We start from the raw sequence: 15723 nt of genomic DNA, 5'->3' as shown, positions 1-15723 counted from the left end.
TTAGTGTGTGACGTGCATGAGAGAGATGTGCTATGTTCTATAAACAGACTTATCACAAGGGCAAAACGTGGGAGGCTGCTGGCAGCAGAATGACCTGCATGGCTTGGCCTTTGTAGGCTACTGACTGAGAGCAGCGTGGAGGGCAACTGTGGTCCTGTTCTGTTCTGTTCTGTTCCGTAAGAGAGAAATATTTGATTAAAAATCATTACGGTATGTACTGTATGTACCTAAAACAGGTCATTTTCTCCTCCCGTGAAAGCAATTAGAGCACCTGCCTAAATGCCTATATTGTACAACATTTAAAACCAACTGGAGTTTTATCAACATGCTGTGCAAATTAAATGCTTTTCAATCTGTCTATAAATGCTTAGCACTTTTCCATGAATCATTACCGTCCATATTTGTAACTATAAGGTGTATACAACTTTTGTTTGAGAGGGTCTAGATTATAAGCTTCTGCGGTTTCTATAAATGTGCCAAGCTGTCCTTCAGTAACATAGACAATTTAGCTCTACTTTCGTTTTATATAGTTTTGTTTCGGGGGGGGCATCTCTACCTTCCAAAAGTCTGTGCACGCTAGCCATCAATAACAGGACTGTGCAGTACAAGTAAGCGAGTGCCAAGAAAATGAATAAGTGTTACAAAGTAGCAGGTAGACATCAAACCTAACATCTATCCATAACAGGGTTTCTCAAAGTGGGTGCCATGATGCAAGTCCAGGGGTGATGCAGGATATACTTTGATCATTTGGAATGCATAAATATCACTTCAGCTTAACCACTTAGAACGTCTACACTTATTACTTGCACTGTACTTCTTTTTCAAACTACACCGAATCTCTTCGCCAAAAATAGCCGATCTACAAGCTCACAACATGTAACATTGTGACATGCTGTGAGCTTGCAGATCAGCTGTTTTTGGCAAATGTTATTTTCCATCTGTCATAATGGCAACAGATATTCAATCAGTCAAGTTTTGCTCATGACATGCTGTATTTTAGGGGGAAATATCTTACACATTTACATACCGTAATATAACATAAATATAAGGTGTTGTAAAGTAACAATGCAATTCAGGGGTGTCAAGGATGAATGAAAACATTATTTACAGAGGTGGAAGTATCGTGGAATCAATTAGTAATATTGCTGAGGCAAACAGAGTCCGAGACACTAGAAGTACACTAGTTTTGGGGGAAAGCTGGGAGAGGGAGCCTAGTTATGCACAAAGATAAGACAAGATCTGCGTGTGTCACGGGATCATGCAGTACTAAAAAGAAATAGATATCAGGCCTGTGCCATGCAGGTCAGCTTGACTCTTGACTTCAGATGGTCAGAACATAGCATCAATCCAAGATGTCCATTACTGTAAAAATGCCAAATAAAATTATAGTGACTTTTCCATGTTTTGTTTTTGTTTTACAATAGTGGACATCTCGGATTGATGCGAATTAAACATACTTATTTTAGGACTTTTAGCATGTTGTTCTGGATACATAGAAATTATGTATGGCACACAGTCCGCCGCTGGCCGAACTACTCTGCCGGGACTGGGAGTTCTGGCAACGAGTGGCCCAGGAAATTAATCCCAATGCATTTTTCCCATAGGCATTTCTTAAAGTATTTATTTAAAGACGGTTACGCCGCGGACAAAGCCAACTCGGAACGTGACACATCATGACAATGAACACAATGTTTTGGGCCGATCAAATAATTTATAAGAAGAAAAACAAAACAAATAGTGTTGTCTCCTGCCTTTATTTTCTTCTTTCTAATGATTTGATCGGCCCAAAATATTGTGTTCATTGTCATGATTTGTCACGATCCGAGTTGGCTTTGTCCGCGGCGTAACCGTCTTTAAATAAATACTTTAAGAAATGCCTATGAGGAAAATGAACGGCGATTTATTTTCCGGGTCTCTCGAGGGGGGGGGACTGCGACGCTCTATAGGCTCTGTGGGTTGACTCCTGCCAGGGCCCCTCCTGTCCTACGTTTCACCAGGTCCACTCCTGCTCTCACCAGGCCCAGGACCTGAGCGTTGCACCAGCCTCCCAGCACGAGACAATAATTGGCGGCCATTTTGGAGTGATGACAATTCAAAATATTTCCAATTTCTTAGGATTAGTATGGTGTTCCTCATAGAAATGATAGAAATAGAAATGATAGAACCTCATAGAAATGATCTATGGTGAAAACAATTCTGTTACAATTACTTTGATATGAAATGACTAGTTTGCCTGTTTGACTTCAATTGGCTGGAATGATTCCGAATGAATGATTGTGCCAAGTTAATGCCAAGGTAGGACACAGGATACAAGAAAGGAAGAGTTGAATGATGTTTTAGTAATTGTTTGCACACTGCCAACATTGCTTGTTTAACTGCCCTAAATGGCCTGTTCTCTCTCACTGTGCAGCCTGGTACATAATATACACAAACCCAGCGGAACGTGCGTTGCAGTCTTTATATGATGCCAATCTACTTATCCAACACGATGGCACTATTTACTAACAGTGCTGGTCGGTTTATTTGATTTTGTCGAACTCTAGACTATGCTGCCAAGTTTACATGGAATTAAATCTTCTGGATAAACTTCTGCTGTAGACATTCTTTTGACAAAATGGTCTTATTCATTTAATTGCTCCACTCCAACACTTGTTGTCATGAGCAAATGCTCATGACAACAAGGGAAGGGAAATAAGCCGTTGAGAAATGTTCCTGATGAACAATGACATGTTCATTGCATCCTCTGCATGATGAAACAATTAAGTTGTGTGATTTTGCAAACCTTTTTGCCATGCAAAGATAGTGAATTGAGAGAGAAAGAGAGAGAGATACTTTTAATGACTCACTTTCTCTTTCAGGCAGCATAATAGCACAGGAGCAACTGATAACGATTACTGACAATATTATGGCTACTAGTAATATCTTGGCCAAGTAGCTACTATACAACCTAAGATTCTACCAAAGTTCAACAACAGTTTAAGAACCAGCTGGGGAGCCTGGGAGGAGTGAGATACTGAGGACCCGTCTTATCGGGAAGTCCTCTTTCCCACTTGTAATTTTTTTTGTAATTTGACCATCCTGCATATATTTCTCACCACTTCCTGGTAGTCCAAGACATTGGGGCGACCCCCTGGAGATATGCAAGTAGAACTGTAACGCCCATTACTCACTCATTCCATGGAATCCCCTGCCATGAGAACCTCAGTATGGCTGAAAGTATAGACACATTTAAGCTAAGATCTTAAGACTTTAGTTAATTTTCTTTTAATCTGGATAGATCATTGGAATAGCATTTACTGTATTGGGTTCCAGTTACAATTGTCTGCTCATTGAATAAAATTGGTATCCCAAGCTGAAAACGTGTTTTCTGTTTAGTGAAGAGCTGATGAGACAGGGAGACCCCCTGTTTACTGAACAAACACTCTTTAGAAGTGATTACTGTATCATAATAATGACCAGAGTTCCCAGAAGCTCTCGCATAAAAACAGGAGGAACACTATCATAATATATATATATATATATATATATATATATATATATATATATAGAGAGAGAGAGAGAGAGAGAGCTATTCGACACTTATTTCAATAGGAAAATATCACCTGTAACAACACAGTGGCACTGTGTTATTACAGGTGGTGTGGCTGGTGGTGTGGCCGTTTTAATATTATAAGCAATGACAATAATCATATGAATCACAATTTCCTCTCCGTTGTCATGTGCTTGTAGTGACAGTACGGCTTAAAATTAGGATATAACAACATCATAACAAGTATGCGATTACAATTTTCGGGTTGAATTCAGGGGTTTCCCTCTTGGCCAGAGAGACTCGTTCGCTGTGAGCATCTCTAAATGTTTACGGCCTCATCACAGAACACGAATGTTAAGACATTTGAAATGCACCCACTACACATTTAACTGCACAGCAACGAAGACCATAAAGTAAGCATTAGCAGATTGTACATCCTGTGATTCACTCACTCAATGTTTTAACCATGGTACAACAAACACTAGTCGCCTCACCTAAATATTATCATGCTGAATTTTATGAGCCTTGGAGTTGCACTTTGCCTCCAAGTGTGTGTGTGTGTGTGGGCGCATGTGTGCAAGCGTGTGTATACCATATCCATGTTTCTGTGTGCAGGCGTCTATATGATGATGATACTTTGTCTCACACACACACACACACACCAAGGGTGTGTGGGCGCATGTGTATACCATATCCATGTTTCTGTGCGCAGGCATCTATATCGTGATGATACTTTGTCAGATCAAGTACTGTATGTGTTGATCTGACAAGAAAAACTAAGAAAATAAGCTACATACATTTAACAACACAGCCTACTGTAATTACAATCATGAGAACTTAGTCAGAAGACAATACGCGTGTGACCCTGTCTGTGCGAGTGTGTGCACGCGTGCTTGTGTGTGTCTGTGCGTGCATGTGACTCTGTGCTTGTGTATCTGTGTGGACAACATAGTGTACCTGTTTTGTGAGCTGTTGTGAGCTTGAGGAGGTCTGCAGAGAAGAACCCCAATGTAAACACCAGCCGAGCTGCTAATGAATTAAGTGCACTTTGACATTCAGCGCGTGTTCTGTCCAACACACCGCACAGCTCCACTCCTTACAGCCATGTACAGTCATCTGGAACAAAGCAGAGGAATGTGTATACAGTCAGTCTGCATGACAGACATACACACACGCACGCACACACGCACACGCACACACACACACACACACGTTCAGTGAATAGCTGTACAATACTTAAAACATAAACAACACACACAAAAAATAACATATATCGATTAACGGTGGTTTCCAACATTTTCAGGTTGTATTGGGAATCACTGACCTATTGGACCTGAACTCTCGTGATTTGTCCTATAAAACAAATCCCTGCTCCAATGGCATGAGCTATTGAACAGTGTGATAATGGTATTGTGAATATAACACACCCTGGAGGGGTAGCTAGAAAGATCATTTATTTTCATAAAACTACCTGCTATAAAACTGAAACCTTTTATTTTCAACACTACGTGACATACATAACTTTGTTGGGCAATACAACTGGAATTCGTGAGGCTATAGTCGTTGCACTGCAGTGGGATTCCCTAATGGATTGGGGCTCCTTTTTCTTCATTCCTTCTGGAGTGAAATTAATCAGCAGGCTAAGCCTAAGCGCTTTTCCCGGCAGGCACGTCTTTCGGGGGAATTTAGTGCAGGCAAAAAACCCGACCCCTTGAATGTTGTTGACCTCCCCCGACAGCCAGCCCAGAGCCCTGTAGCTCCAACGTGACGCCAGAGAGACGTGAAGAGGAAACCCTTCGCCTCTATCGCTCACACACCATCCATCCTCCTGTCCACTCCCCTCCTCTCCTTCCAGCCCCCTGGTTGACTGAGGGGGCGTCGCTATATCAGAGCAGCAGTCTTGAGCAGTGTGCTCAGAGCTGTGCGTAATGCTGGACGCGTCCCGAGAGCTTGGAGAGGCCACATACACTACAGAATATGTCTTTATTATTTCTCCTATAGTGGATCCAAAGAGGCATGAATTCTGAAATCTAACCAAAAGGGACCACAAACCAGGGATTTACAAACAACCTAACCGAAGGGATATATTATATATATATATCTTACGATGGAAAATGACACCAATTCTACGCACGGGTCCGTCGACGAAACCAGGTCGACCGCCGTGCCGATCCTCATGTTCGCCGGCGGCGCCGTGGGGAACGTCATCGCCATCGCGGCGCTGTCGGCGTCCCGACACCGCCAGGGGCGCAAGTCCTCGGCGTTCTACAGCATGGTGTGCGGCCTGGCCGTCACCGACCTGCTGGGCACGTGCCTGGCCAGCCCGCTCACCATCGCCAGGGACGTGCTGCTGGACCCGCGCCTGTGCGCCTTCCAGTCCTTCCTGCTGCTGTTCTTCGGCGTGGCGGGCCTCAGCATCATGTGCGCCATGTCCGCCGAGCGCTACATGGCCATCTGCTGCCCCTACACGTACCAGCGGTGGGGCGTGGACCGCCGCTTCGCCCAGAAGGCCCTGCTGCTCATCTACGCGTCCAACGTGGCCCTCTGCGTCCTCCCCATGATGGGCATCGCGAGCAGCGAGCTGCAGCCGTCGCGCACGTGGTGCTTCATCCACGACTGGAAGCGCGCGCCCGGCAGCGCGCCGGCGGCCGCGGCGGCCTACTCCTTCCTGTACGCCGGCGTCAGCCTGGTGCTGATCGTGGCCACCATAGTGTTGAACTTCTTCGTGTGCGGGACGCTGCTGATCATGCGGCGGAGGACCGTGCAGCGCCCGGTGACCCGGGCCAGCGTCAGGGAGAGGTGGCGAGCGCTGTCCTCCGCCGCAGAGACGCAGATGATCGCCGTGCTGGTCATGACGTCGGCGGTGGTGCTGACCTGCTCCGCACCGTTAGTGGTAGGTCGGAAAAAGAAAAAGTTAAGAAATGTATTGATAATAATGAATAAATAGTAGGCTATACCCAAGATAGGAAAGCCATGTTTAAAGTGGTCGATTAACTCATAACTAATATATCTGCCCTTATCTAGTAGGCCTATAGCAAGGGAAATTCACTCGTAGTAGTGGGTGTTTGGGGAGAGAAGACAAACATTGTGGTAGAAATTCTAAAAGGAAATGTCAGTGATATCTGGAGAGACATTGGTGTTGAGTTTCTTTTTTTTTCAAATGTAATTTTTGGGTGCTTTGAGCCAGTGGTTCAAACATTTTATTTGTATTTCTTTTATGTCAAGGACCCCCAAATTGATTTTGAGAAAATTGTGTTGTTAAAAATGACCAAGATTATTCCAAATTTACAAGATTTATTTTCTCTTCTGGGGTGTCCTACATGGACCGCACCGCACGTTCAGAACCACGAGTGATATAGAGCACTTACTCCAGAGAGGACAGTAATGCTGTGTTCACAAGGGGCAGATGCAAAAGATGCAAAGCTACATGGTGTATTTGTAGCCGTTTGTAGCTTTTGCAGCAGCTACAAACGTCGGATGCATCTTTCCATCTTCATGTCGCTGGCTTCCATTGACAATGAATAGGTAGACTGTAGCTTTGCATATGCCAGTGTGAACGCAGCATAACAGTGATGTATAACAGATGAGTGCACTCTGACCTCCAGGGGTCACGTCTCTGCCCCAGCCAATGAAAGTGTGACATCCTCTGATTCTCTGGGTAAACTCATATCAAGTGTAAAATCAGCCATTATACGCAGGTGATTTAGGCAACTAAATCACCTGCGTATTTAGTCGCCCAAAACATTCTAGGTGACAAAAATGTGACGAAAACTAAATGAAAACTATTCAAGAGACTAAAACTAAAATAGAAATTTGCTGCCAAAAACAACACTGCAGGGAAGAATATATTGGGGATAGCATGGTAATTATTTAGATAGGCTATAGTGCTACGGATGGCAAACATGTAGGCAAAGTTTAACTTCTCTGCATTAAATAAGGTCTTGATGTCATGTCAGAATGGTTTTGGGCACCCTAATAGGGATCTATTGCATTTGTAAACAAAATATTTAAAGTAGCCTACTATTTAATGGCCAAAGATGATAGGGATTTGTCCTGATGAAGGTCACCGGACCGAAAGCTTGGCATTTGTTTATTACAAGAAACTCCTTCTCTTATGATAAATTACCTCCTTCTCTTATTGTGCATGTAGCGATTACACATTTTAATCGCTGCCATAATTGTCTCCAGGTGCGCGTCTTTGCCAACCAGCTCACGCAGGTCAACGACATCGGAGCGGACCTCGCCGCGATCCGGATTGCGTCGGTCAACCCCATCCTTGACCCCTGGATCTACATCTTGCTCAGAAGGACGCTGTTTCGCAGAATACTCAGCGTGTCCAAAACCATCTGCCAGACGCGCAAGAGAAGAGTGGTGACGACGCCGCAGAGGCACCTGCTCGGCCCAGAGTTCACCAAGGACACTCACATTTTCACGCAGCTTTTGTGCAACGCAAACGTCATGACTCAGCTGCCGGCCGCGGTCACGTTGACGAGCGACGGCAACGCAGAAAGCGCTCAGCCGTCATAAACAACCGACCACCACTACTACAGACTTTTGTAAACAGATGGACAGTACTGAAATCATTAAGGCATGACCTCAAGAACCATGACCAGGCTTGAACCAGGCTTCACTAGTTTTACTGAATTAATAACCACTTACACACACACGATGGATGGTGGACTAAACGCACCAACCTGCTCATTGGGAGCATAGGGGGTTCAGTGTCTTGCTCAAGGACACTTCATCACTAAGCCAGTTGTGGGGCCGGGGATTCAATTCAAACTAGCGGCCACTCTACCTCCTGAAGCGCTGCTGCCCTGAGTAGGGCCAGTACAGGGCATACTAGCTGTAAGAGAACCCACTGGTTTTTCCAGCCCTGGTACAGTACTGTCTGTTTGTATGGTAGAAAACAGTGCAATATGTTCCTTAACAGGAAGCATCTATCGTACATGCACGTACTGAACAAAAGGCTGTGCAAAACATACTGACCTGCCCCAGAATGGGTTTGGTACTGAACACTTGTGCACTAGTGGAAAAAGATACCTTGGCTTCCAACCGAAACTGAGATGGGTGGTGAATGAGCACCACCTGCAGGCTGGTTCTGGCCTCGCAGCAGCTCGACACAATGTTCTTTGGAGTTGGTGATCAACTGTTGGAACATCAACAACAATCTTAGAGAGACGGTGGCTCTTCCAAATCAATACCTTCATTTTAAATCAATGCATTTATTTTCTACTAGCAGGACCTTTCTCTGTCTTCTCTGGTTCCGGGTCAGGTTTTCTAGAAATGAAAAGGCACTGAACTTAAGCTAACTTATAGGTCATGGTAGACCAAAAGTTGGTACACCACTACAGTCAAGTTTGTCAGCCGTGTAAAGGTTGTATGAGCATAACATGTATGTTTTCCCTCACTACTCATGTTCATGAAACAGGACTCACATTCTTAATGGATGTGACATTTCATCAAGGCATTTCTTTGTCTGTCTTGTGGTCAACATAAGCTAAAAGCAGCACACTGACATGGTATGGTGACTGGTGTACTGTGGAATACAATTTGTACAGGTTTCTAAATGTGTCACTTTGAAACATAACGTCTCCATCTAGATCAGTGGTTCTCAACCTTTTCAGGCCGCGACTCTGAAAAGTAATTATAACATTAACAAGCACTTGGGAGTTGAATTATTACATTTAGTTTGACTCGGTTCCACAGATAAATATTGTGTAAATACTTTCAAAATGTTTGCCATTTCTCATATAATTTGGCCAATCTTTGACCAGATTTTTTGTAATAGCTACGGTATATTTGATTACTGTTGCTGTAATGAACTTTTTTCATTTATTTCCTTATTATTATTATTTTATTACGGTCTTAAGCCCTAACCACACCAAAGGGTCAAGACGGTTTTAGCGCTGTCCCTGCGGTGTGATATGTCTTGTTGCACGTTGACCCGAGTGATTCAACGCATGGAATTCAATGGCCCAAACCACACCAAAGGGTCGAGACGGTTTTAGCGTTAACTTTGGTGTGGCTAGGGCTTTAATTTAAAAGTCCTTAATGGTCACTTCACTGTCATCTGGGACGCCCCCCAGATGCGTGCTTGAGAACCCCTGATCTAGATATACAATGCATTATTATGCATATGTCACGTACTGTACAGTTTACAGAATCTCAGTCCAAGGGGCAGCTGTTCTGCTCTCTTTGGATTCTGAAGAGAAGAGAAAGGCATCTTACTTGTTAACGTGAAGATGATTCTTGTGGTTTTGAGAGTATTCCAAGAATCAGGTGAAACTGGAATGCCTGGTTTGAATTCAGAGTCCAAGTTTAGCACCATTTTAGTCAGTTAGAGCAGGTGTTCCCAAACTTTTTTGGACCAGGTACCCCATTTGGGGTAGATATTTTTCCAGGTACCCCTCATCCTCGCAACACGGATAACAATATATTTACAACCACAAGCAGTGTTTCCTGCAGGAAAAAGCTTTGGCATGGTGCTGGGCACAGGCCGCAATTTTGATTAATTAATTAATTTGATTCATTAATTAATAAGATTAATACATTAAGATTAATTTGTATTATTGCTCTTGTATTGCTATTGGAGACACTGGGAGGACACTGGGGGACACTGGGCAGGCACTGAGGAGGCACTGGGGAGACACTGGGGAGGCACTCAGGGGCACACTCAGGTACCCCTGGGGGTCCCCGGACCCCACTTTGGGAACCACTGAGTTAGAGAATACATGGGTTTTGAAGCCACAAGCGTTGCCTTAAAAAAGCATCATGCCATTTTCCATTGACAACCTTAGCCACAGTTATAATAAAGCTCAACCATAATTTCCCAAAGTGTCTTTAGGTTTGAGATAACGTGCTTGTTCACGTTTGCTTCATATTCAATAAACATTACAGATGGTTAGTTGAAACTCACTGGATGGTTGAAAGCTAATATTTGAGCTCAAAATGTAGCACTTATTAATGCATGCATTAGTGTAAAACAGTCATTTTAGATCAAATAAAGTGTAGTGACTTCCAAAAGGGTTACCTATACCTAGGAACTTCAATTTTCACTGTAGACTATTTTTTTCCCAAACCTTTTCAACATGAATGGCAATGAACGATATAAAGATATAGGCTACTAAAGTATACAGTGCATAATAATGCACATAACATTTGTTGAAGATGGGGGCCGTCTACTCTAATGGCAAGGACTGAGAAGTAAAAATTAGACTAGTGTGGTCCTTTAAATCAAATTAGAGTATGTCAAATTGGAATAATCTTTCATTATATTTCAAACATGCGAGTGCCATGTGAGTCCAAAAAAACGTAGTATTCCTAGCGGCTGAAATCTGAGACCCAGAGAAACAAACCAGGCATTTTTAATTCTCCTGTTTCTCAGGACTACACTGTCACGAGCTAAGCCACTATCTTGATATCTGCCAATAAATTATGCATTTTTCATACAGGCATTTTCAGTTTGTATTTTAAAAGGGTACTTTGAAATGAATGAGTGTTATCCGTGTCAAGATTACTCACTGATTACGGTACTGTACATCTCTCGTCAGGTTCAACTTGGGTGGAGCTACGGTACACAAAATGTACAGTATGTCATAACAAGCTGTGGACAGTGGGCCATAGAAGAACGAGAACACAGTAAACTGGCCTGCCCTCAGAGGTACAGAACCCACAGCGAGACCAAAATGCTTGATTGGGTGATTTGCTTATTAGTCCTCCTTTAGTTCCAGTTCTATATATCTGCTGTTGGGAAGAAACCCAAAAGAAACTTCAATTTGTTTCAGAAAATTAAAAATATATATTTTTCATGAAATGAAGAAAACCTTATATTTTGAAAACAAAGCAATAGGTGCCTCATCAAAGTTGGTGTTGTGACTATATAATATATCGTCAATTACTCACATGAGAGGGGGAGAGGTGGTGGAGTTAGCCATTTTAGCAGACAGTTTGAGGGTCGAATGGAGTTAAGAGGTTTTGTCCGAAGCGCTTTTTAATAATTTCCTTTAGTTCAATATGGTCAAATATGTTTTTTAACCAGACGTAAAGGGTGTTCAATAGCACTGATTTATGAAACAAAAAAAAGAAAATGAAAAACCTCAAAAATGTAATTTCCTCCCGACAGCAACGATATGTTAAATCGATTCAGAAGTGATGATCATATAAAAATCTTTTAAAAAGTGGATCACACTTACCCAAAAACATGCAGTAATCCTGGTCTCTATACTGCCTCCCCTGGTCAGCAGGGGCGCATGATGGAGGGGAAAGGAACTGGTTGGAATAACGTGTTCCTTCCACGTGCTACGTCCAACCGGGGAAACTCCCTCCCCGTCAGGTGAAAAGTAGCGGCTTGGAGTTGGACTCCTCATGCATTGAAGGAAGCATGAGGTCAGTCCGTTGCTCTCCCCAGGTTGGAGGGCTGGCAGAGGGAGCGTAGAGCCCAGGATTACAAGATAAAAAATAAAAAAAACATTGGTCTGTTCTGTAACTCTGCTGCATTTTGTGTCTTCCAGGAACTATTAGAGGCTGCACGTTACACCGTTGCTGTAAAGAAAGAAAATAAAAAACTTGATCCATTGGAATGAATGGAGTTGGTGGCACTCTCTCCCTCCCTATACACTAAAGGTCAAGGGCCAAGGACCCCTTAGCTGAGAGAGAGAGAGAGAGAGAGAGATGAAGCAGGGACCTCCACTACATATTGTATAAATGTGTGTGGCATCTTCTCTATTAATATGTTGGACCAGAGGGCACCCTGTAGTTACTCCGAGAATCCCCTAGAGGTCTCGGAGCCCCTGGCAAACCAACCCAAACAGACCTGAGGAGTCCACTACCAATTATCTGAAAACTTAAAAGTTAATTTATGGGTTGAGATTATTACTACAAAACTTACTAATAAAGTAAGGCCTATTTTATGTTTTGTGTATTCGAACATTCAGCAAACAATACTATAGCTGATCTATTGTAGAGGGATCTATTGATCTATAGCTGATCTGGTGTAGAGGGAAATGCTAGCGAACCTAGTATAGAGCCCTGGGGGACCCCGGTATATACAAAGTCATATAGGGCTCGCTATGAGCTTGTAGATCTGCCATTTTTGAAAAATCGCGAAAATATTTATTTAAAAAAACTGGAGGATTTAGAAGATTCTTTTTTAGAATTTTGAGGTCAGGCCGACAAGTGGCTAATGATAAACCGGACTGACCATCAAGACAACCACGTCATCACATTGGTCATAATCCCACAATGCATTTTTATTTTTTATGACATTTAAAAATAGCATTTACTAAACATAAAGCAGACAAGACTGTGCTTAGCTGCACCTCTATATACAACGTTTCTGTACCTTGACTGGCGCCATAAATAAAAATCTATAAACATTGGTTCAGTAAAAAGTCATCATCCCTCACACACGCACGCACGCACACGCAAAGTTAACTGAATTTGTACAACTTTTACACAAAGTAGTCCGTTTCCCCTCCCTCCCTCTCGCCACTCATCAGCATTTTACTACATTCCAGTTAACGAGATGCACAGCAAAACAAGCCAGTGTCTCAAATCTTCCACACACTCTAGTTTCTGACTTTAAAGAGTGTCAACCATTCTCTCTGCATACAGGAAAGAAAGAAAATAACAAAGATAAAAGCCTGATGGGGCTGTGTCCACAGAAAACATTTTTTTGGAGCCGCCAGTGTCAATATATGAAGATAAGAGGTTTCAGCCCAACAGCAACGATATGCATTTCTATGGTAAAAGACACGCTTCAGTGGACTCTGCTCAGCACACTCTGTACCCCCCCCCCCCCCCCCCCAGAACAAATCGAAATGATTCGAGTGTCCAATGCTGTAGTGCTCTTGATCTGTTATCCAAGGGGATCCGTCGCTCAAAAATGTTCTCTTTGTGGACATTGCCCCCACTCGGCTCGTACTTCATCGTACGACATTGTCGCGTGCCGAATATAGCTCACATTGCGTCGCATCACGAAGCGTTGTGAGGATGTACATTATTTTGTCACGTGTAAATTGGAGCACAATACCATGCTTAACATTTAACTCAAAACAACACAGGATTTCAGACACTGTACTAACTGCAATCAAAAGCCAGGCTTCCACCCTGTGGTTGTATAGCACGATGGAGGCCTTAACAGAATGCCCATGATTACCTTCCATGTTGAAAGCAACGGTTGCAATGTGTTGATTTGTGATATCAATAAAAATGCCTTGGTGTGTGATTAAGGAACGTTGTAAATAAGTCACAGTGGAACTGTACTTTCACGCTTTTCCTGTCTTCTCTCTGCTCTACCACTGCACATGAATTAGCCTGATTATTAACCACCTGGGTCCTAGTGTCCCTGTTCTTGGGCAAAGACATTTGGTGTAGAGGGAAATACTAAATGATCTAGTATAGAGCTCAGGGGATCCCGGTCAACCAAGTACAGTGCGCAGGGTTTAAGTGGAACGGTTTACAGGCAGCTATGCTGGAGGAACCATACAGACATTACAGTATGTGCAAGGCCTCTACTAGTACGACGAGTCTCTTGCCAAATAGAACTTTAAAATGCGTTCTTTATATGGCAAGCCACACCGCCCTGAGATGGAATATAAATTAAACCGAGACAGATAAGACAAATCAAACTGGCTTTGCGTCGCTCAACATCAGGCAAGACTTGCAATCTATAGATTGACATGAATACAAACAAGAGAAAAGACATGAAAGGTGGTAAACGACAGTGTACCAACAATGACACTTCTGATTCTGAATGTGACCTATTGTATTTACTGGAGCCCTGTGTAGGGCTTCAACATGGATTCCCGATTAAGGCTTGGCCTCACTGAGAAAAGAAACTAACAAACAAACAAAATTGCATTGCGGTACCAATCCAACGTTTTTTGGGTGCCGTCCTTCACATTGGAACGGTGATATGACTGGTTTTCAGAGCAATGGACAGGTTTGATAGTGGCCGTTGTTTGCCTCTGTTCTAGCAACTACCTTATATTTAGATGTCGATAGACGTAGGCCTCCGATTGTCTGGATTGTCGGGACTACATTCCTGTGATACTTGTCCTCCTCCCCATCCTATCTACATAGAAATATGACAAATAAAGGGAATTTCAGGGGTTAGAAAGACTGCTCAGTAAAACATCAGGACACAGGTTAAGTACTGGTAGTCTCTAGTTTGACTGGTAATACAATTTGGCTCCTGGTATGCTGAAGCACAGATCTGTGGATTTAGCTCTACTTCCTTAACCACTGTGGTTGTCATTTCCTTAGAACCATTGCAGTTACCGGTAGTATATGTGATAACTGGCTATGTTGGAACATGTATACTGGATACCATTTGTTGTCAGACAAAAACCTTGTACAACCACTGGTACCATGCAAAACTAGATCTATTTTCTTTTCCATGTTAGCCAGACCCAAAATAGTGAGGCTAGGTTGAAAGTGGTTGTGTGTCTGTGGTTTTTATGCATGGTTATGTGTCTGTGGTTTTTATGCATATTCATTTAACCAATGAAAAGTATCAAAAGCTTGTGACTGAATACTAACTACATTGGATCCATCATAACAGTGATATGGTTTTGGACATACAAGGTTTCAACCTGACAGTGACGATATACTGGACAATTTTCAATTAGTGGACATTAGATAGACTAAAGATAACTAGTCCCTATTTTTCGTCTTTCAAAACAATACCTGACAGTCCATTTTTAACCACCAACGCTGATCACAAGGGAAGGAAATGTGTACCAAAAAAAAGTAAGTTATTCAGCATAGTGGCATATTGTTGGGTTCAGAAGGTGATATTGTGCGTAATTTCAATGCAGTATAAATAGTGATAATGCCGTTATTATAATTATCCCACTGTTCAGGATCGTCACAAATATTTTAATGGTTAATATAATTTCCTTTCATATCGAGGCTCCACAATTTAGGGACATTCTGATATCTGATATCAGAATGTCTGTCAGAACATCTGGGGGGGCAGAGAAGTTATTTAATGTAGAGCGAAAACAAGAGGGGACCTAAGTACAAAGCCCTGGAAGACTCCAGTCAACCAAGTATAATGCTAAGAGCTGTTTTTGTTCAACTAGCCACATGTCCTTAGACAGGTCATAGACTGCATTAATGAGCGTAACTCGTCTCACTGTCAAGGTATCTGTGGCATCTCTATGAAGGTGCCGCTTCCCGGAGGCGGG

At 42.8% G+C, this 15723-nt stretch overlaps 1 protein-coding gene across 2 annotated transcripts; it reads left to right on the top strand.

The window, feature by feature from the left end:
• The first annotated feature begins 5006 nt into the window (after positions 1-5006).
• On the top strand, positions 5007-8380 carry LOC308319408 (prostaglandin E2 receptor EP4 subtype-like). Of its 2 annotated transcripts, none has more exons than XM_080769470.1 (2): positions 5007-6422; positions 7718-8380. In XM_080769470.1, the coding sequence occupies exons 1-2, from the start codon at positions 5637-5639 to the stop codon at positions 8054-8056; spliced, it is 1125 nt and encodes a 374-aa protein (XP_080625596.1). In that variant the 5' UTR covers positions 5007-5636; the 3' UTR covers positions 8057-8380. The 2 variants fall into 2 exon arrangements, with proteins under 2 accessions (XP_080625596.1, XP_080625597.1); XM_080769471.1 differs by having other exon boundaries at positions 5007-6442; positions 7718-7998.
• The last annotated feature ends 7343 nt before the right edge of the window (positions 8381-15723 follow it).

This window comes from Protomyctophum bolini (assembly GCF_963924005.1).
Source record: "Protomyctophum bolini genome assembly, chromosome: 8".
In the NCBI taxonomy this organism is placed as follows: domain Eukaryota; kingdom Metazoa; phylum Chordata; class Actinopteri; order Myctophiformes; family Myctophidae; genus Protomyctophum; species Protomyctophum bolini.
This window is presented reverse-complemented; position numbering and strand designations above follow the sequence as displayed.

Excerpts from the sequence above, each read along its gene's own strand:
- LOC308319408 (XM_080769470.1), top strand. The coding sequence starts at position 5,637 with ATGGAAAATGACACCAATTCTACGCACGGGTCCGTCGACGAAACCAGG. Across the intron at positions 6,423-7,717 it reads CCTGCTCCGCACCGTTAGTG|GTGCGCGTCTTTGCCAACCA; the intron begins GTAGGTCGGAAA and ends AATTGTCTCCAG.